General features: G+C 37.0%; 1 protein-coding gene across 12 annotated transcripts in view; it reads left to right on the top strand.

Annotated features, from left to right (window-relative positions):
* The window catches only part of myo9aa (myosin IXAa), a 173,158-nt gene that overhangs the window by 14,716 nt on the left and 134,321 nt on the right, over window positions 1–24,121 (top strand). For all 12 annotated transcript variants that reach the window (XM_081359637.1, XM_081359630.1, XM_081359629.1 and 9 more), the window contains exon 2: window positions 20,948–21,865. In XM_081359637.1, the coding sequence (XP_081215763.1) occupies window positions 21,023–21,865 (843 nt within the window). In that variant the 5' untranslated portion in view covers window positions 20,948–21,022. The remainder of the gene's footprint in view (window positions 1–20,947; window positions 21,866–24,121) is intronic.

Raw genomic sequence — 24,121 nt, 5'->3', positions numbered from 1 at the left:
GTGAATTGCCCGATAAAATATTGCGAATGTGAATTGATTATTTTTTTTTTCTCTAGGCTTAGAGTGTTGATTCGATTAGAAACATTGATGCATGTGTGAGTAATAGTGTAAGTAGGAGTTTCCTTAATGAACTCATGATGTTCAGTTCTCCTGTACGAGAGGTCAGACCAAGATTTATAGCTCTGTGATATGACTCATTCACTCCTTGGTGAAGGTTTCCACAAATTATCATTGCAAAGACTCTCCAGACCACCGTGTATGTTCCTGATTCACAGCCCTCTTGTGTAGCTCGAATGAAGATGACTGCACTATACACAAATTATATGATCAATATGTTATGACATTCAACATATGTTTTTACATTGCTTTAACTCATCAAAATAAGTTAAGCAATTTTCAACTTAATTTATACAAGACTTAACTCAATTTAAGTCAGTTTAATCTAATATAAGTTGAAATGACTTAAACATCCGAGTTGATTGTTCTAAAATTTAAGGCAGCATTTTTATTTATTTTTTTACTGTAGTGTCGGGCCATCATGATTGCTCGCCACAGTTGACTATCTATCTATACCCTCTTCACTGGCCTGTCTAAATGCACCGTACTTATTGTTTACCCACAATCCTCATTTCTGATTCAGAGCCTGATCGATAGTAATGATGCATTACTCTTTGTGCACCCTGGGGGATTTTTACTGGATTGATGAATAGACAGATCAAAGTTTCAGATACTTTGCTGGTAAACCCTTGTGGACTAATTGTTCTTTAAGATCACATTATTATTTTAGTGGACAATGGATTGAAAATGATATACACATACAGATGTGTTGCTTTAAACAGCGTCCTATCCATGAGTGATTGATCAACAAGCAATGCATTTAATCTCCTTCATTTTAACCAACTACGACCAGGACATTTTGAATTTCTCTTGTTTTGTTTTTCTTTCACATTGAGTGAAATCATACTGGTCTTCTGACAAAATGTTTGAACAGAAAAGAGCAGTGTTGGGGAACGTTGCATTTAAAAGTATCATGTGTTACACAAAGCTACTTATTTACGTTACATTGTTACTTTTTGCAGAAGCTTTTACATTATTGTTTTCACAAAGAATGTCTCCTCCAGAATGATACCACTATCCCTGTCAACAACAATTGAAAAAAAAAGGAAACCTTGCATGTATATATTTTTGTTCTGCTTCCAACAATACAATGGGAGTCCAGTTTTGTTTCATCTTTCTGTTCACTTGCATTGATCATGTGACTGTTAAGAGGAAAGCAGAAATTTTCAGTTTGTGTTTGTCTAGTAAATAGAGAAGCAAGTAATCTGAAAAAATAAATAAAAATACTTCTGTATTCTGGTGAAAATAAAAAGAATAATAATGTTTTGCTTCACTCACTACTTTCAAACATCTTTGTAACACACAAAACTGGCAGTCTAACAGCTCCAACTTGAAATGCTTTCTTTTCCTAATAAAGTATTCTTTCTTTTTTAAGACAATGTTGATAGCGTTGTGTCCAAATGTTGACACAAACTGAAGGACATGCTGTTTCTCTACAGTTTTTGGCTCGTATGCCTGCATGTTTCCTTCTCCAGAGTCCCTTCAGGCTGATACGAGCTTGAACTGAGCTCTCTGGGGTCAGCCAGTCTGATTTGTCTCTTTTGCTTCCAGTTCTAACATAAATATTTCAGTGTTGTCTTCCTGACTATGATGAAACTGTTTAAACGTTTCATTTTGGCTTCAGTTATCCTACACAATGTAGTCAAGTGACAGAATCAACCTGCTTGTTATATAACGCATGGAAATTCCCCGTCTTGTTGTCTGAGGATTGAACCGTTTTCCAATGGCTTTAATCCTGGGAGAACAGCAGGGTCGGGTACATCCAGATGCTTTTCATAGTGGTTCGTAACGGTCTGAGCGTACCCAAAGCCTGTGATGCATTTGCTTTGCAAATCCAGAGGTTTAGTCTGTGCTGGGATGGGGACTGACGTCATTCCCCCTGTGTTTCTGTGAAATGGGAGACTGTGACTCCCTGGACAAGCTGCTGAATGACTGGAGACAGAGACGAGAAAACATCCGAACCCTCTTTACCATCTACTTCTCTTTCTCTCAGTCCTGGAAAGTGCACTGTATAAAGCGGTCAGTTCACTTACTTAAAGGGGTCATGACAAAAACCTTTAAATTTTAGTGATTTATGACCTTTTCCCACCCTGTTTCTCATCCTCTGATTCAAACAGTCTGTTTTGGGGGTGTTTCCCCTTTAAGAGTTCAGTGTTAACGCCCACTGTTATGATTGGCTAACGTCATTGGCTAAAAGTAGTTTTAAGATGAAATACATCTGAAAACCTGTGGGCGTGACAACGATGCGATGATGCGAAATGAGGCGTAGTTGTCTTGCGCTGGAGGCGGTCATATGCAAACGAATGGTACGTCACTTCGTACCGTGACGTCACTTCTTACCATGGATCCCCATCGAGCTGTAATTAGAGCTTGATTAAATAAATGCTTCATTTATAATGGGGGGGACGTCTTAAGCTATGAAACTTGCAGGAAGTTTTAATGGTACAAAGACCTCTTATATACCAAAAGATCAAGGCAAATTTGGTTTCTCATGTCATGACCCCTTTAAAAACATTAAGTAAATAAACTTATAACTTAATTTTTTCAATTAAGCATTGTGAACTAGGCTAGACGTCTACACTGAGCACCCAAGACCTGAGGTCCCGGGCCCTATGCATAGGCAGTCCTGATGTCATTTAAATGGTAGAGTTCTCCTTGCTTTGTCATACAATAGCCGCGTTTCCATTACAGATTTGCGCAAAACTTTTCTAAATGTCGATAAAAAAACTATTGACGGCGTTTACATTAATCGATGTTATGCAACTAAAACGTCATTTTTTTTTCCCTCTTGCGATACGTCATTCCAAAAAATTATGGCAATGGATGTTGGCAGGTTTATGTATCGCAGCCAACGCACTAGACATTATTAAGGAGACGTAGGCGTTTTATCCAAACATTAATGGCAAGGAAAGACCCTTATACTTGTGAACGGCTCATATGAGGTGTTTCTGAGTGTTTCTCCCTCATTTCTGCTTCAAGGGTTGATTTAAAGTGGCATTTATTTGTAGTTTAGAATCCAGTATTACTTTTTGTCTTTAATGAAAAGTAAAAGTGATTCTTTTGTCTTTAATGAGTTTAATAAAGAACGGATTCGTTTTCTGCCCAAACATCCCGCGCCATCTGGGCTTGTAGTGGAGCGGCTAAGTGCTTATGTTTGGCAGAATCGTTCAGTTTATGATACAAGCGTGAAAATTGGCATGAGCAGTCTCCATGGGTCACTTGACAAGAAAATTGTCCGAGCCACTTGAAATTTCAAGATGGCGGCCATTTTTCAAGATGGCCACCACCTTAGTGGAGCAATTAGGCTTAAGAAATAATTTAGTTGGTGATACAAGCATGAAAATTGGCATGAGCAGTCTCTGTGGGTCACTTGACAATAAGCCACCTACAGCTACTTGAAATTTCAAGATGGCAGCCATTTTTCAAGATGGCCACCACCTTAGTGGAGCAATTAGGCTTAAGAAATCATTTAGTTGGTGATACAAGCATGAAAATTGCCATGAGCCTAATTGCTCCTCTAAGGTGGTGGCCATCTTAAAAAATGGCCGCCATCTTGAAATTTCAAGTAGCTGTGGGTGGCTTATTGTCTAGTGACCATCAGAGACTGCTCATGCCAATTTTCATGTTTGTATCACCAAATAAACCACTATATCACTTAACTGCTCCACTAAGGTGTCGGCCATCTTGAAAAATGGATGCCATCTTGAAATTTCAAGTAGCTGTGGGTGGCTTATTGTCTAGTGACCATCAGAGACTGCTCATGCCAATTTTCATGTTTGTATCACCAAATAAACCACTATATCACTTAACTGCTCCACTAAGGTGTCGGCCATCTTGAAAAATGAAAAATCTTGAAATTTCAAGTGGCTCGGACAATTTTCTTATCAAGTGACCCATGGAGACTGCTCATGCCAATTTTCACGCTTGTATCATAAACTGAACGATTATATCACTTAGCCGCTCCACTATTGGTGAAACCTGTTTCCATTGCAGTTGTGCGAAATTATTCCATTTTCGAATTGCCTAAAAAAATGCCTCATGTGAACGTAAAAAAGTTTTTTTTTTTTTTGCAAAATTGACGTGTTTCCATTGGGCGTATTTTCAATTCACAATTTCAATTTGCGCAATTTGAAGGATAATGGAAACGCGGCCACTGACCAACTTAGTTGGTCTTAGTTTTGTCTCTGCATTTTGTTTCATTGTTGACTGCTATTTGTATTTTTACATCAAATTAAGTGGGACATAATAATTAAGGCTTTTGCCATTTATTTATTTATTTATTTATTTATTTATTTATTTATTTATTTATTTATAGTATGTCTCAGTATGTATATTGACGTACTGTCAAAGCTATATACATCAGTGAAGTACGTGTTTGTAATGTAGTAGTTTGTGAATAGTAGAGTAGTCCTACTTTCCCTTTGAAGAGACTTCAGGAAATGACAGTCCAGCGGCCTCATATCCAGTGAGAGAGGGAAAGTAAAGGACAGGGAGGGACGAGACCGGAAACAGAAGAGATCGGCATGCAGACGAACTGCTGTGACGCTGCAGTGAGTGGAAACGGGGGGGAATCTCTCTTTTTAAACAGGCCTGTGTGTTTCTGGCTCGCTCTGAAGAGTGGCTTTTGTAGATAAGGTCTCTAGAGTGAAATGTCACAAGCCAACAACGGATATTGTGTCCGAGCGGGAGAGAGTGAGAGGAGGGATTGTCTGTCTGTGCTTTAAACACTCGGATTACTGTCATCCTCTTCAACGGCTCTGACACCCGTCCACATGGAGAGGCTTTACACACCCAGACGCAGCGATATGCTGGGCTGAAAAAATCGCCATCATTTATTCATCCTTAATTGCTCAACATTCTTCTCTTGCATATTGAATGGAGCTCCTGAAATGACATAATTGCACCATAAATGCATTGTAAACATTCTATAAAACATTTTCATCACATCTTTTGTGAACCTTCCAGTAAAATATGAAGAGTTAAGATGCAAAAGCCTCTAAGTGCCATCTGAAATTTTCTTCTAGAATGAATTTTTTTTTAATCAAGCTTGTATATTTAAGTTCAGTAATTTCACTTAAATGGAAATGAAGATTACCTAGTAATTGTCATTTAAGTGAAATTACTGAACTTAAATATATACGAGTTTGATAAAAATTATCATTCTAGAAGAAAATTTAAAATGGCACTTAGAGGCTTTTGCATCTGAACTCTTCATATCTAACCTTAAAGGCCCCCTGAAATCAAAATGTAAGTTTTTTTTTTTAGCTTTTAGTTATGAATATGAATAAGCTGGTGTGTTCCAAAACAATGGCAAAATTCGCAGTTAGAATAAGCATTCAAAACTCAGTTTGTCACTTCTGCTAACCGCAGACTTCAGCTTCTCATCACATCTTCTGTCCAATCAAATGCTCTCTAGAATCTAAAGCTCCGCCCCCTATACTATAAATAAAAGTTATAAGTATAAATTATACAAAAAAAAAAAAAAAATACTATAAATGCCACCTGACCAAAGCGAGCACTGACACGTCACAGGGCAATATGTGTTTGAGTGTGAGTTCGGTTGATCAAACGCTCGTTTTCTTCTGTTTTCCGTTGGTTGAGAATGAAATGGCTAGAATTTATTCACACCTCTATTATTGAATCCAACGTATCATCAGCACACGGATTCGCTTCCATGATGCTGTCAGTCTGTGAGGTAAACTAAACATTATCGGCTATTTGAAAAGGGGGAGGAGCCATTCAATATGTCAGTTTCAGTGCAAATTACGTCACCCATCATCATACAAAGACGTGCCTTCAGTGGGCCTTTAAAAACAACCACCTTTTACAGTGCAAGGGAATGTTTATGTGATGCTCGGATCTTTATCCATCGCTCCATCTGTGGAAAATAAAGTCTTATCTGCTGGATTACATTCAGGACACCGGCAGCATCTCTGGGCAAAATCTTGATTTCTGCTTTAACGGCTTTTCATGTACAGGAATTCAAAACAAAAACCCCCAAAATCTTCGTCATAAACAAACCCTCTGTATCATATTCACAGTCTGAAGCAGGCTTTTGAGATTAACATCTAGCTTGTTTCTTCCCCCCGGCCCATATTGAGATTGTACATCTGATGTGAAAAGGTTATTTTTTTTACATCCTAAAAGTAAGTGTTATGCGTAGTATGTGGAAATGGATCTTGTTTTTCATTTTCAGCTCAGGAAGCCTCTAGTTCCCCTTAATTAATGATCATTTGCCCAGAGGCCTGCGGAAATGTTGTACTATCTGCAGTTTATAAACACAAGTAAGAGCCTGTAGGCAGGTTACAGTGTTACACACACACACACGACTCGGATGCTTATCAGTACAGCTGCTCTACTCTCTTTAAATGCTGAAAGCATTGAGCTTGGTATAGCAACATTTGTGTTTAATTGGTGTTGATATCTAGTGAAGCCGATCTGGTATATCTGATGATATTGATTTTTTTTTTTTTACAGTTCAAAATGTAGCCTATAGATTTAAAATACTTTTTTTCTTCTTATAATCCATTTTTAAGTGTTTTTATGTCTGATTTTAAAGGGAAACATAGTCAGATGCATATAACGATAGTCAGTGTTGTAATAATTTTAACTTTTTTTATTTGGCCATTGGTTTTTAAAGAGCGTAGTTTTGTGAGTCCCTCCTTGTCTCATGACTTGAAATTAGTTTGATTTTATTTCTGTGAGTCAGTTTAAATTGATTTTATGTTGGTAAATGTTTATTACTATAAATTTATATATATATATGTGACCCTGGATCACAAAACCAGTCGTAAGTCGCACGTGGCAATAGCCAACAATACATTGTATGGGTGAAAATGATCGATTTTTCTTTTATGCCTAAAATCATGAGGATATTAAGTAAAGATCATGTTCCATGAAGATATTTTGTACATTTGCTACCGTAAATATATAAAACATTTGTTTTTGTGAGTGAATGCAGCACAATCGTCAACATAAATGGACAATTTTAAAGGACATTTTCTCAATGTTTCGATTATTTTTTATTTTTTGCACCCTCAGATTCCAGATTTTCAAATAGTCATATCTCGGCCAAATATTACTAACAAACCATACATTAATAAAAAGCTTATTAATTCAACTTTCAGATGATGTATAAACTCACTTTCAGACAATGGACCCATGTGACTGGTTTTGTGGTCCAGGGTCACATATTATATATTGTTGGATTAGTGTTATTATAGAGACGGCAGCGGATATATTAGGCTGCTGTCACTTTAAGAGCTGCATGATATTATATACACGATATTATATACACGATTATATGCACGATATTATATATCATATTACAAACATACACACACACATATATATATATATACATGCATACATAGATTTTTTATTTTTTTATTTTTTTTCAAGCTTGTTTAAAAACTGAGTTATATAAGCACAATTTTAAAGTACTAGCGGACAAGTCCACTTATACTAGTTGTCAATTACATCTGTGGTCATTTGGCTACCCTACCAGTGTCCTTTTATTCTAAAGCAAACAGACATGAATGCTCTTCAGAAATTGTCCTGACAAGGTCATTGCCGCCTCTTACTGTGAGTGGCTGTAGGCGAGGGCTCTCGTATCTGAACATGTGTGGCTGTTTGACTGCAGGACTGGCCTGTAATTACACATGTGTGAGGGGAGTATGTCCACGGGGCGAGTTGGTGCCTGAACCGGTATGCCCTCCCAGGCCTCTCTTACCCCTCTACCCCTGTCATAAATCAAAGGGCCAGCTGCCAGCGGCTCATTATCTGTGTAATTATCTCATCCTGCAGTCCTGCTTTATCTCCGAGACAGCCTGGGCCTCAGTGCCTTCACCCGTCCTTTCGCAGACAGACCCTGCGTGAGCCGGTCCTCTGATCCTGCGCCCCGTCTTCAACGCTGATATGTATAATCACGTTTTTTAATTGGTATTTGAACGAGCTTCTGGCATGACCACTGTTAGTGAAGGAATACATTTATTTCAACATGGAAATTCGTCTTTATTGAAGAAGAGTCACAAATATATACATTTATACTACAATATTTTGATCGTATAAGCTTCATCAGGTATTAAAAGAAATATGTGGAACTTGGGGTTTAACGATAACCTCATGTCTCGATTCGATACATATCACGATACGATATTATTGTGATACTCCTAGACATATGGTAAAAGGTTAAAATGCTAAATTTGGTGTTACATTGGTGTGTAAATGAATAGGATTGGGTTTAGTGCTGAAACCCAAAGCACAGGACAATAGAGACACCAGAATAACAATATTCATGATTCTGAAGCTGAAAATACAGAATTATTTTAGACGAATATGCTTGCACTCTTTCACTGACTAGATCTATTTAAAATAATGTCGGCCACTTTTTACTGGTAACAAGACATTTGGCATCATCAGGACCCACTAATATTCCCCCATTGCATTATTATACATTATATTCAACATAGTTTAATGTAGTACTGACACTAAAACTCTGAAAACTTGAATTTTTTTCTCACACTGTAATTTTCATTTTGGGTAAATAATACACAATACATATTGATGCATTTTTGTGTTGCGATATATTGTTACACCCCTATGTGGAACACAGGAGTTATTTATCAGATCATCCAGGCTGCTCTTTTGCATACAGTGAAAGTGGATGGTGACCAAACATGCCAAGCTCGAAATGTCCCATTAAAAGAAAACTTAATAAAAATGGTGCTTCAAATGATGTATGGTAGTTTTATGTGATTATCTGATTGAAAGTTAAGACATTGTTCACTGTAAAATGTGCTTCCTCCCTTTGAAACAATTCACAATACTCCTTTTTTGCATACAGTTGAGAATACGGCTCTGTATGCAAAGTTCTGTGTTCTCGCAGGAATCGTATCAGGACACCCTAGGTTTGAGCATGCAGAAACGAGAACAGGATTTGAGAGCTTGACTACTATTAAATCTGGGGGAAAAATCACTCAAATAAAGTGCAGCAGGGATGGTCTTAGCACTTAGACATTTTAGCACTTCCAGTTTCATCATTAAAAGTGGTTCACACAAAAGAGTGACACACTAAATATATTTTCACATTTTATTCTATGACATGAAATGCATCATCCTGTAATAGCGACTTGTGATTTGTGAAAAGACTGTTGCTAACAAGTGGCTCAAATAACTGCAAACTCAAACTTCACAGAATTTTTTTTCTCTCTTTTAATATTAAAGACTAAAAGAGTTTAGCTTTCAAGTGTTACTCTTTTGCCGTAAATCGATGCGTATGGCCGTCTGCCGGAAGCTAGTTATTTTAGTCGATAAAGTTTTAAATATGGATATTTTTCTTACACCCACGCATCACTTCACTTCAGAAGGCCTTTATTAACCCGACAGAGCCGTTTGGGACACTTTTAGATGCACTTTTATGATGGATAGATGCGCTTTTATGATGGATAGATGCGCTTCATTCATGGATAGATGCGCTTTTATGATGATAGATGCGCTTTTATGATGGATAGATGCGCTTTTATGATGATAGATGCGCTTTTATGATGAATAGATGCACTTTTATGATGGATAGATGCACTTTGATGATGATCAATTTTTTGTGATAGATGCGCTTTTATGATGGATAGATGCACTTTTATGATGGATAGATGCACTTTCATCATGAATAGATGTGCTTTTATGATGATAGATGCGCTTTTATGATGGATAGATGCACTTTTATGATGGATAGATGCACTTTGATGATGGATAGATGCGCTTTTATGATGGATAGATGCACTTTTATGATGGATAGATGCACTTTCATCATGAATAGATGTGCTTTTATGATGATAGATGCGCTTTTATGATGGATAGATGCACTTTTATGATGAATAGATGCACTTATGATGGATAGATGCACTTTTATGATGAATAGATGCACTTATGATGGATAGATGCGCTTTTATGATGGATAGATGCACTTTTATGATGGATAGATGCACTTTGATGATGGATAGATGCACTTTTATGATGGATAGATGCACTTTTATGATGGATAGATGCACTTTCATCATGAATAGATGTGCTTTTATGATGATAGATGCGCTTTTATGATGAATAGATGCACTTTTATGATGGATAGATGCACTTTTATGATGGATAGATGCACTTTCATCATGAATAGATGTGCTTTTATGATGATAGATGCGCTTTTATGATGGATAGATGCACTTTTATGATGGATAGATGCGCTTTTATGATGGATAGATGCACTTTTATGATGAATAGATGCACTTATGATGGATAGATGCGCTTTTATGATGGATAGATGCGCTTTTATGATGGATAGATGCATTTTTATGTTGGATAGATGCACTTTTATGATGGATAGATGCGCTTTTATGATGGATAGATGCGCTTGTATCATGAATAGATGCGCTTTTATGATGGATAGATGCACTTTTATGAGGATAGATGCACTTATGTTGGATAGATGCACTTTTATGAGGATAGATGCACTTATGTTGGATAGATGCACTTTTATGTTGGATAGATGCACTTTTATGTTGGATAGATGCACTTATGATGATAGATGCACTTTTATGATGGATAGATGCACTTTTATGTTGGATAGATGCACTTATGATGATAGATGCACTTTTATGATGGATAGATGCACTTTTATTAACTTCCAGGTTGGCCTACAAAAATATGCAATCACTGCAGCGTTGTTACGTCGGCGATGACATAGACATTGAAGAGCGAACAAGATTACCCCAAATATTCAGATTATTCATATTTCAATGAACTAGTTTCACTGTTAAATATTTGCATTCTTGGAATTTTTCCATTTTTCCCAGTTAAACTATTCCTTCAAAGATTTCTATGTTGTCTTGGATGTTGTGTAAGAGGTTCTCTAAAGTAATGCATGTTTTCCCTCACTTTATGTTCAGAATATTTTCCCTTGTGTCTTTATTTTTGGCCGTAGTCCTATAAAACAGTCCCCTTCCTTTACTTTGAAACATGTTTGTTTTGCCACAGTATATCTTTGCTTATTACCAGCAATAATAAACCCAAGCCCAGAGGCAGTGAACATAGTGAGATTATGGATGTTTGTCCTCCGCATTTTTTTGAGGATTCTTCCCAGTAATGTTTTTGTGTGTTTAAAAGTGTGATTTCCTCTTTCCTGCTCTCTCGGAGCATTATTGACTCCTACGGTGACTTCTAAGCGCTTGTAAAAGCAGCAGAACGCCAACGTTAGGCAGGAACGCCTGGTTCTCCATGCCTCGTTAAACCTTGTTTCAACTGCATACATACTTCGGTCACGGTGCTCTCCTCTGATTGGCCAGTGCTCAGATCATATGCTCTTATTGTATAGGCATTCTTGTCTCCATAATCAGGGATAGCCGCTCCAGGAACTGTTACAGTGCAAAAGATCTCGAGCAGCGTTGGGTTTTGAAACAAAGGACCCGTTTGACTAATTGACTTGCAGTGCCATAGACGTGGCAGCGCTGTTTGAATGGATCTCTGTTTTGGGGTTGAGAGGGTTTGGAGTTTCCTCTGGGTTCACCGCACAGTGTCAGGAATTTAACTTGGCCTATGCAGAATTATCTTTTGGTGAATCTCATAATAAGTCCTCCTCTAGTCAAGAATTTTATCCATTAAAACGCATATTTGATCACCAAAATTACATCTACCAATTACAAATTACAAAATTTTCCTTGGAAAAAAATGTCTGCATGCCTTAAAATATCTTGAATGTAACTCGACACCCTTGCCTCATTTAGTATAAGCGGTTCTATGAATATGCAAATGAGCCCCGCCTCCACTCACTCACTCAGAGATCGTTGACGATCATACGTTGATCTGATTGATTACAAGGTAGTTTGTGACGTCAGAAACACCAGCGATTTCAAAGCGCGTCTTTAGTTCACTGCAGTTTTAAGGAGAAAACACTCAGCAATGGTGTCGACTTATGAATTTACACATGGTTTGTCTAAAAGCATATTAAAAACACCACATAGACATATAAACAACATTTAAAAGCTTGTTTTTCACCACACGGGGACTTTAAAGGGTTAGTTCACCCTAAAAGGAAAATGAAGTCATCATTTACTCAACCTGGTGTTATTCCAATGCTGTGAGTGAGTGGAGGCGGGGCTAATTTGCATATTAATAGAACCGTGTTTACTAAATGAGGCAAGGGTGTAGAGTTACATTCAAGATATTTGAAGGCATGAAGAATTTTTTTTTCAAGGAATTATGTAATTTTGGTGATCAGAGATGAGTTTTAAGAGATACAATTATTGACCACAGCCTAAATATTTAGTCTAATTAGCTTTTAAGCTCGTAGGAGATGTTGCATGTGTTCAGTTGGTTTAAATGCAGGCCGTTCATATTTCTACAGAAGTCTAGAGAATTTTTGCATAGTTCTTTGGTTCCTAGTCCACTCGTCCACGGTCCACAACAACTACATCACCTCTTATGCATTCACAAGAACGTGCTACAGAAAGCCCTCAGTGTTTCACATGTGATAAAGATTGTTACAAGAGGGTGCAAATTCCTTCTGAAAGATTCACACTCTTGATCACAAGCCGAAACCATGTTGTTTTTTTTCGTTCAAGAATGCCCTGCTGATGCTAAAGGTAGATTTCAGAACAACTTTGCCAGGTTTTGTCAGCCTCGTAATTTCTGGTACGTACAATGTGACCCAACCTGTATTTGTATGAAAAAAAAAAAGAATATTATTTTCTTTCTGGGAAATTCTCAAATATGTTGTTTCTTTTTGACTGTTTCAAGTTTTGTAAAGTGTGAAGTTCCTGATGTCCTCAGGCTGTAGCCATTATAGTTGATTGAGCTGATATGGTAAATAAGGGGCAGTATGGACCCGGGAGAAGAATCTTCCTCTAAATCTGTTGCTATCCTTTAAGTAGTTTTCTGACCATCTGGTCCCCAAATCCTCCGAGAGCTCAGCAAAGTGCACCTCTAATACTCTCCTTATGGTTCCCTATGCAATCTGGTTAGGCGTTACAGAGTGCACTGGGGTCGATATGATTGTTTCTGTGTGCATTTTGTGATCCAAAAATCACAAAGTAGGATTTGGTCTTTGGATGTAGTATCAGAACGTGCTACTACCATGTATGATATATAATACTATGTTAATTACCGTTTTATTATATTAAAATTAATAATATTTACTATATTATATGGCATACTGCTTTTATTAGAATGCAGTGATAAATAATAGCCAATATTGCTATATTGCAATATGCTATATTCTCTAAACAAATAAAAATGAAATTAATAGATTTAAAATCCCACTATAGTCATTCATTTTATCCCTTAAAACTCATCTTTGATCATCAAAATTACATATTTTCCTTGAAAAAAAATTATTCAATGCCTTAAAACATCTTGAATGTAACCCGACACCCTTGCCTCATTTAGTATTCATGGTTCTATGAATATGCAAATGAGCCCCGCCTCCACTCACTCAGCTCAGAGATCCACTCGTTGACGATCACACGTTGATCTGATTGGTTACAAGGTAGTTTGTGACGTCAGAAACACCAACATCAGTAAATGAAGGTATAACAACATGATTAGCTGCGTGAAGGATGGATTTTGTTTTTAGATGTATTTTAGCAGTGTTATTAACCCTTTTGTGTGCTTAAGGACATTTTTATCTTATTTTTTTGGGGGGGGGGATAATTTTGCCTGTTAGTGTCGTGTGTATTTTAATAGTTCACCCTGATTTCCTTTCATAAATCTATTTTACACCAACTACACAAAATAGTTACACATTTAGGACCTTAAGGACAAAAATGTCCCCGTTAAAACTGCAATTTTTAATCCCAAGGCCATTTAACTATAAAATGATGCATTCTTTAGCCGCTTTCCACTGTCAGGCCGAACGGCTCTGAGAACGGTAAGGAACGGTTCTTGCTGTTTCCACTTGACCCTGTTACGGCACGATTACAAACCGTTCCTGGCCTGGGCTTCTCGGCCCAGTTGGCTAACTGTACCGAACCGTGCTGGAAAAGCGGCTTTTGTTAATAGGCTTTCATTCTGTTGGCAACAGTGTTGGGTAAGTTACTCTAAAAAAGTAATTAATTACTAGCACTGTCTTCAACAGTGTAATTAGATTACTGTACTAATTACTCTCTCTTAAAAATATTGTATTACTTATTAGTAATTACCTTCTAAATCCCATATCAATCTCGACCAGTTGAACAAAACAACGATTGACAAGAAACTGCTCTTTTAATTATTTTAAACAAATAATATATAAAATTGCATACATTTTTCTTGAACTGGACAAAGTATTTAAAGAGAGAAAGTTAGGTAACACTTTATTTTGATGATCCACTTTAGCCACTCTACTAACTATAAGTAACTTTGCAACTACACGTCAACTTACTCTCCTTAGAGTATTAGTAGACTGTTATGCTTAGGTTAGTAGAATAAGTTGAAATGTAGTTGCAAAGTTACTTATAGTTAGAATAATGTCTAAAGTGGACCATCGAAATAAAGTGTTACCAGAGGTCAACCCTCTACTCAATTCGAACCCTCACTTATAATATAATATAATATAATATAATATAATATAATATAATATAATATAATATAATATAATATAATATAATATAATATAATATAATATAATATAATTATTTTTTATTAATGTTTTTATTTTTTATTTCATCAGAATGGTTCGAAACTTGGTAAAGATTTTGGCACTTGCTATGTGAGCGCACATGATTTGAAAAGGTTAAATGGTATAAAGCAAAAATTTGAAACAACTGGTTTAGATTCATGGCTTTGTTTTTTTTCTCCTAGTTTTAGCATAAAACTTATTTTGGAAAATAAATTTCATATTTTCATAACTATAAACATAAAATTCTATAACTTTAAGTTCAATTTTTATTTATTTATTTATTTTTTTTACTTCAGCAATAATCTGCCAAGTGTCGTCTTTGAAAAGAGACCAAACTTAAGTCTGTACTCCAAAGCATTCAAGATTTACGCCAGTTTAAGTTGGAAAGGTCTATGCTCAAAAGTGAATAAATGGATTTTAAATACTGCATAAATATAATTTAGTGCCATTAAATCTGCTAAAAGTACAAAATAAAATACATTATCAAAGTAAAATATAGTACATTAATTTCATTTAAATAAAATAAAAATTTGGATGTGATTCTGTATGTGTATTTATATCTGTGTGCATATGAAATATGATACCAACAAATCATGCATCCCTTGAAATCAACATTGATATTTAACATCTTGAAAACAGGATTACAAATGCCAAGTAATAGGATTTACGACGTGCTGGACGATGATGGCTCGAGTCACTTCTCACTGAATTAAACATGCAATGTAATGAGGTTAAGTGACAAGATATTGGGTAAACGTACCTATTAAGCTCACCAAAATCTACATTGAGACATTTTTAGTGCACAAGATATTGGTTTTAGTACAAGAAGTTATTTTAAAATAAAATATTAATCTCTCACACTATAATATTTCATTTTATTTTAAATGACAAAAGTATTTCAATTAAGATGTACATCATTAAATATAAAAAGTCTGGCTGTGCTTAATGGGTACGTTTTGTACCCTTTAAGCACACCCCTGTTCCCAATAAGCTCACAACAAGTTTTATTAAAAATTCTTGTTTATTTTAAACAACCTTTTTAAGGAATAATTGAAAAAAGTTTTATTTGAAGGTACAGAGTCAATCACAAAAAAACAGAACACTAAAATCAAGCAACAAGGCATTTAATTTGATCAGGTAGCCTATCCTATTCATAGTGACGTGTCATTCAAACTCATTGCAACATCTAGACTAGTCCACGTTCAGCTATGTAACCCATATTAAAAAATCAAATAACAAAACAAACCAATGTGCTCCTTAAAGGGATACTCCACTTTTTTTGGAAATAGGCTCATTTTACAACTCCCCCAGAGTTAAACAGTTGAGTTTTACCGTTTTCGAATCCATTCAGCCGATCTCCGGGTCTGGCGGTACCACTTTTAGCATAGCTTAGCATAGATCATTGAATCGGACAAGACCATTAGCATCTCTCTCAAAAAAATGACCAAAGAGTTTCGATATTTTTCCTATTTAAAACTCGACTCTTCTGTAGTTACATCGTGTAATAAGACCGACAGAAAATGTAAAGTTTCAATTTTCTAGGCTGATATGGCTAGGAACTATACTCTCAAAATCGCACCTTTTCATTTTCCGTCCGTCTTAGTACACGATGTAACTACAGAAGAGTCAAGTTTTAAATAGGAAAAATATCGAAACTCTTTGGTCATTTTTTTGAGAGAGATGCTAATGGTCTTGTCCGGTTCAATTCATTATGCTAAGCTATGCTAAAAGTGGTACCGCCAGACCCGGAGATCGGCTGAATGGATTCGAAAACGGTAAAACTCAACTGTTTAACTCTGGGGGAGTTGTAAAATGAGCTTATTTCCAAAAAAAGTGGAGTATCCCTTTAACTCTCTGGGTCAGAGCTTTCCTGTCTACTCCAAACTTCTTGGACAGATACGACAGGTTTCTGATGGCTCCTTCTTTGTATGACATGCCTCTTTCATCTTTGGGCATACACTATAGTTTCGTCTAGCTTTTGTCATCTTAAGACTGTGAAAATAAGTTTATTAATCATTTTTTTGAAGATTAACATAGTGACAACCATCAGTTAATATTTAAATTCTGATTATTAAGTATTTACATAGACGTTTAATGTGGGTGAGCTTAAAGGGAGCACACACTGTGCTTAATTGGAGCAAAAACATTTTTTAATTAATAAATATTAAATTAAAATTTAAAGGAAAATATTTAGCTAAATTAATAATCTAGGTAATGTATTAAGTTTATACCAATTTTAATATGAACAACTATTAAAGACAATATCTATGAAATTATGCTTTTTCTAATTGATGTCACACTGAAGCTGTGTGATTGTCATAGTAGTGCACCCTTTAAGCTCACCTAACAATAATATGAATTCTTTAAAAATTACAGCAGTTTAAAACCACAGACTACCAATAAAATGTAAAATTATAATATTATGGATTTAAAAGTACAAGCCATTAATTCCTGTGAAGTAATATATTAATGTAGCACACAATCTTATACAGCTAGTAAGCTAGCTATGTTTGTAGCATCTGGGCTATGTTGCTAAAACTATCTTTTAGATCTAACTGTAATTATTTCCCACATCCAGGTTCCAGGTTATAATATTCAAAAGTCTAAACATTAATCTCTTAATTTTGCAATAAGAAGATGTACTTCTTCAAAATAAATGTTTAAACATATAAAAAATGAACATCTGAGGGGCTCCTCTTCTGGTGAAAGTTTTCAGACAGCTTTGAAAATAGCCGCCAGACAGTGTGAACACATGGACACACATATCTCAGTGTGTAATGGTCTGATTGGTTTAAAATTACAGGAGGTATATAGTAACAAACACATCAATTGGTTAATACATCAAATAGGATAATACATTGCTGTTTCTTTTTATAATCTGAGCTCCAAGATGGTAGTGTGCTTAATGGGTACTTGAGCTTAATAGGTACGTTTACCCTTACTGTTTGAAACGTTTGCATTTTGCATGCTGTTGCACATACGGTTAAAAGAATATGCATGATTATATATACAGTACTAATACAGCACAGTTTGCAAAATGTTCATAAATAGACGGTGCCCTAAAAAAACAGCTACAGGATGATAGGATCTGTTCGTTTTGACACTCTTTGTCTGGTATTCATTTTCTTAACAGCTATTTTTCCACAAATGGTCTCCAAAAATTCTACTTGAACAAGTCTTGGACAGCAGTTAAGCTCTAAAACAATCCTGATGTTTAAAAGATGTCTAAATACCAGCCCCTCGCTGCAAATGTACCCGTGTAGATGAATGTGTCTGTTGTATCAATAACATTGCCATACAGGACCTCAGTGAGACCCGTCTCTGCACCTGAGAGCGCTGGCTTGACTCCAGATATCAGACGCACAAGAGGAGGTCTCATTAACTCCTGATGAGAGACGGGCACCAGTGGACAAGGGCCACATTGACCTCACAAGCACAAATAAATAAAGCCCTGCTCCTGAACGGGCTCCTGTATTGAAACCCCTGAATGCTGTTACTCTCTGAGTTGTTGTTTCAAAGATAGCCTGTGCCCTCAGATTGTGTGAAGACTGAACGTAGAGTCTTGGTTTGTTTAGCTTCAAACAAATGCTTGTCTGTGGGTGTTGATTAAAGGGGTGGTTTAATACCCTTTTCACAAGATGTAAAATAAGTCTCCGATGTCCCCAGAGTGTGTGTGTGAAGTTTTAGCTCAAATACCCCACAGATATTTTTATATAGCATGTTAAAGTTGTCACTTTTTGAGGATGAGCAAAAACACACCTTTTTGTGTCTGCCCCTTTAAATGCAAATGATCTGCTGCTCCCGGCACAGGGGGTGGAGCTTCAACAGCTTGTGTCCTTTTACCTCACACAAAAACTTTTAGCCTTTTATGTTCAGACAATGATGGAGGGACTCCAGAAGAGACAACATGTAGAAGCAACAGGACATTGCGTAGTTATCTTCTAGTCATTGATTAGCATTTTCTATTATGATAATCTATAAATTGTGTTCTGGGGGCGGGGTTTATGTAAATTTTAGGGTTGGTGAATGTCACTAACCCGGGAGGAATGTCGTGTAGTCCCAACCCGCCGTTTGTTGTAGTCCTTAAAAAGCAATTTCTTTAAAAGCAAATATCTTCCTTTGCATTGAACTTTGAGCGTTGTAACTTTGCAGATGTTGTTTAAGCTCAAACAGCAACATTACACACTAACTAAAGTTAGAAAAGTGAAATCACAATCAACCACCCCTTTAAATTGTTTGTTGGGTAGGTGTTTTATGTTAAACATCGACATTTATGTAACGTTTACAGCAATTTAACAAAGTAATTGTCGTGTTTTTTCTTTGCATCAGTACACACAGTGCTTCTGTGATGAATAGCAACCCTTGGAGGCATTATTAAGTGGATGGTTGTGAATCAAGTTATTGTGTGTCTGTTGGAGAAGGTGGCAGCTGGTGATTTTGGCAGCGGGCTGGTTTTCTGTGCTCTGTTTGAGAGCAGATAGTGACCCAGTGTGTCCCGACACACGGATCTGTCCATTCTTCATAGTCAATCAGTCTGTTTTAATCTCTTAGAAACAGCAGTTAATCCATTTAACTGTTGGTTTGTTCATTTATGTGAAATAATAAGTTGGATTAGTAACTTACTTAGTATACTACTGCTAAAAGAAAATGTCTATGAATTCACAATATGCATATAATCCAGAGACATAGAAATGTGTTTAGCAGTAGCAACAATATTCATCTTTGTTTTTGTTTTATTTCGATTGATAACCAGTTTGTTGGAGATTTAAATGATCATTAGACTACAACAATAAAAAATAAATGTGTTTATTATTATTGGTCGTGTTTTAGTAGTAGTTATGCTGTTTATGCAAAGTTTGTGAAATCTGTTTCTCACTTGAGAATGCATGGCCGTTATGAAAGTTGATAAATATCCCTGAAATGCTGTTATATCTTGTTGAACACACAGTGATGTAATGGTGCTGCTCTTCAGAGACCCACCAAATGGTGCCAGTTTATACGCAGACCCGACATTAAAGAAACCAGTCACTGATTAAGTAGAAAAATATGATTCAGAAAAAAAAAAACTCTGAATATCTTTGTAAAAAAAAATATTGGTAAACTGATCTCAAATGCTAATACTGGCCGATACCAGTATAGATACAGATACAGCAGTGTTATAGTTGCAAAGTTTACGGACCGCTTTGTCAATGGATATCAAGCATGATTTCAAGAGTAAATATCTTGTACAATTACTGTTCATCTAGCCTACTTTTCAAAATGTTGTCTCATATAATATGCAAATCCAGACATCATCCAACTTCTCAAAACATTGGTACAGTATCAACCACTGAAAACCCCAGTTGAACATTAATAACCAGTCACATGGGTCATTTATTTGGAAAAATCCCAAAAATCGCCCATTAATGGAAAAAGTTGATTTCTGACTCTGGACCTAAACCACTGCGACATGGGACTAGACATTTTGTTGGTTGCTTGGTTGCTATTCCAGTCACGCTTGGTATCTGTATATTTAACACTAAATGTGTTCTGATTGGTTGTGACTTTGGGTCTCCATGCAGCATTTTCAGTTTCAGAATGAACAGTCTTTGGATCCTGAGGCATGACGTTTGAGGTCTGATGGTCATCCGCTCTTTGAAATGCTCAACATCATACCTTCAATAGACCAAGTTATTGTGTGCAATTAGTCACATTCTTTGATATGCTTCCAGTTTTGTGTGCTTTGTGGTCTAGATAAGCCTTTGAGCGATGATAAAAGCCTTTGTGACTGGTTCTTAGTGTTCATCTGGGGTTTTGAGAAGGTGGATGATGTCTGAATTTGCATATTACATCATATGAGACAACATTTTGAAAAGTAGATAACAGTAATTGTCTAAGATATTTACTCTTGAAATCATCTTTGATATCCATTGACAAAGCGGTCCGTAAACTTTGAGAAAATCTCCTTTAAAGTTGTCCATTTTTGTTCTCGATTGTGCAGCATTCACTCGCAAAAATAAATCTACGGTAGGAGATATTACAAAATATCTTCATGGAACATGATCTTTACTTCAATATCCTAATGATTTTTGGCATTAAAAAGAAAAATCGATAATTTTGACCCATACAATGTATTGTTGGCTATTGCCACAAATATACCCGTGCGACATATGTCTGGTTTGTTTACTTTGAATTTTCTTTTTCTTGCAGTTGTAATGTCTTGACGCAGTATCGGGCCCTTTTGAAGGATCTACAGTGAGTGCTGATGGAAACTGCGCCTCCAATATGAGTGTTCATGATGTTGGCGGGAGACGACGCTTTGAGGACTCCGAGTTCACGCTGCGCATCTACCCAGGGGTCATCGCCGAGGGCACCATCTACTGCCCCGTCACCGCCCGCAAGATCACTTCAGCCGCGGAGGTCATCGAGCAGATCATCGACCGGCTGCAGCTAGATCGGACGAAATGCTACGTCCTAGCGGAAGTCAAGGAGTTCGGTGGGGAAGAATGGATCCTCAACCCCACCGACTGTCCCGTCCAGCGCATGATGCTGTGGCCGCGCATGGCTTTGGAGAACCGTTTCAGCAGCGAGGACTACCGCTTCTTGCTACGGGAGAAGAACCTCGACGGCTCGATCCACTACGGGAACTTGCAGATGTGGTTGCAGGTCACGGAAGAGCGGCGGCGCATGGTTGAGCGGGGCTTTCTGCCGCAGCCCTTGCCGAAGGACTTCGACGACCTCTGCAACCTGCCGAATCTCAACGAGAAAACCCTGTTGGACAACCTGCGCAGTCGCTTCAAACAGGAGAAGATTTACACGTATGTGGGAAGCATCCTCATAGTCATCAACCCCTTCAAGTTCCTGCCTATCTATAATCCCAAATACGTTAAGATGTACGATAATCACCAGCTGGGCAAGCTGGAGCCGCACATCTATGCGGTGGCGGACGTGGCTTATCATGCAATGCTGCAAAGTAAGCAGAATCAATGCATTGTTATTTCTGGGGAGAGTGGATCGGGAAAGACCCAAAGCACCAACTTCTTGATCCACCACCTCACGGCTCTCAGTCAGAAAGGCTTTGCTAGCGGAGTGGAGCAGATCATCCTGGGTGCCGGACCAGTGCTGGAGGTAAGAGCTGATTATATTAATTAGCAATATCACAAGGTTGTTGTTGGTTTATAGGCCAAGGTTTATTGGTTTGTGCTTAGAGCTGATCTTTAATAAGCCTTACATTCTGTCCTTAATTTAATAGAGGGACAACACAAGCCGCGTTTCCATTACCCTTTAAATTGAAAATGCGAATTGAAAATACGCCCAATGGAAACACGTCAATTTCGCAAAAAAACCCATATATATCTCAAAAAAGTGTTTGTTCAGGCAATTAGAAAAAGGAATATTCCATTGCAGGACTATTTACAGGTCACCTGACGTACGTATAAAGTCAATCATTCTTTAAAGAAGGCATGGTGTGTTTTGACAGAAGATGAGATTGAGTTCTGTATTAAACTCATAGAAGACAAGGGTATCACGGGAATACTGGATTCTAAACAACAAAGAAATTCCACAATTTATCAAGATCTTGAAGCAGAAATGAGGGAGAAACACCTCATATGTGCCGCTCACTAGTATAAGGGGCTTTCCTTGCCATTGATGTTTGGATAAAACGCCTACGCCTCCTTTGATTTAATAATAATGTCTAGTGCGTTGGCTGCGATACATAAACCTACCAACATCCATTGCCATGATTTTTGGAATGACTTATCGCGAGAGAGAAACAATTACGCTTTAGTCGCATAACATCGGCCAATGGAAACGGCGTCATTTCGCGATCGTTTTTTATTGACTTTTAGAAAATATCGCAAAAGTTTTGCGCAGATCTGTAATGGAAACACGCCCACAGATACATTTAATAAGGTAATTCTAAAAATCGCCCTAACGAAGGTGCCTGGAAATCAATTCCATGGCACAAATATCGGCCGTTAATGGAACTAAACCACTGCGACATGTGACTAGACATTTTGTTGGTTGCTTGGTTGCTCTTCCAGTCACGCTTGGTATCTGTATATTTAACACTAAATGTGTTCTGATTGGTTGTGACTTTGGGTCTCCATGCAGCATTTTCAGTTTCAGAGTGAACAGTCTTTGAGGTTTGAGGTCTGATGGTCATCCGCTCTTTGAAATGCTCAACATCATACCTTCAATAGACCAAGTTGTTGTGTGCAATTAGTCACATTCTTTGATATGCTTCGAGTTTCGTGTGCTTTGTGGTCTAGATAAGCCTTTGAGCGATGATAGTTTAGAAAGGCATACGCTCGGTCATGCGATACAATGTTACGGTCATAATGTGGGCGAAAGAACGTGTTTTGAAGCTTCTGGATTCCAGTGATGCCAGTAATTCCACTTAGCTTTTGTCACCAAGAAGCACATGATCTTGTTTTGATAACATTATCAAAGTTACTGTGGTTAGACTAGGCCTAGTTCTTTTCTGTGTGTAGTTTACCGGAAGGGTATTTTGTTACTGGAGGAATGAGTTTTTTAAAGCCGTTTGCATGCATTTATTAAAGCTACTTGCCACTCGTGATCTATTGTTTTTTGAAGCTTAATTTTTTTTCTATTGATCTTATGGTTTTGTGCTGCCAGTATTTTGAGACACTAATGTGCAATGAATAAGTATATTTGAAGACTTCAGATGCAAAAGCCTCTAAGTCCGTCTAAAGTTTTTGTTTAATATTAACATTTTTATCAGGCTCCTATATGTATATGTTTCTACCCAAATACCGACATTTCTGAATGGGCTGAGGCTGGGATTTAAAGAGTTTGAAGTGAAAGTATTTGATGACAATTCTGTTATTAAAAAGGTTGAAATAAAAAATGCTTTATGTGCAATTTAAACATTTGTACAACTCAATTTTTGCTATTTGAGTGTTGAAAATTAAATGAGTTTGATTCATTTGTTATTAATTTATTTAGTTTCGGCCCAGAATTTTCATTTTCGATTCATCCCCTAGTTACAATTAAGGCGAGACACGGCAGGCAAAAACATTGTTGTTTTTTTTACTGGTCAATTTTTAGATTTTTGGATATTTGTCTTCAATAACAGGTCTTCTTTCAGACTTGTGGTGAAAAAAAGTCCGAAATACACATTTAGGTCTTTATTTTACTACACTTTGTCTGTTTGCGTCTGTAGATTTCTCATAAATTCAACAAAAGTTGGCGTTGTAAATCATCACGCTGCTCTGCGATCGCTGTCTCACATATACCGCTGGAAAGCTCTCTCTCTCCTGTACAATGCTGTCGGATCCAAATATGGTAATTTCCTTTTTATCAGCAACCAATCGTGAAAGTAAAAGGGCTGAATGTGCAATCTCATTGGCTGATGATAAA

This window comes from Scardinius erythrophthalmus (assembly GCF_964197995.2).
Source record: "Scardinius erythrophthalmus genome assembly, chromosome: 2".
Taxonomy (NCBI): domain Eukaryota; kingdom Metazoa; phylum Chordata; class Actinopteri; order Cypriniformes; family Leuciscidae; genus Scardinius; species Scardinius erythrophthalmus.
This window is presented reverse-complemented; position numbering and strand designations above follow the sequence as displayed.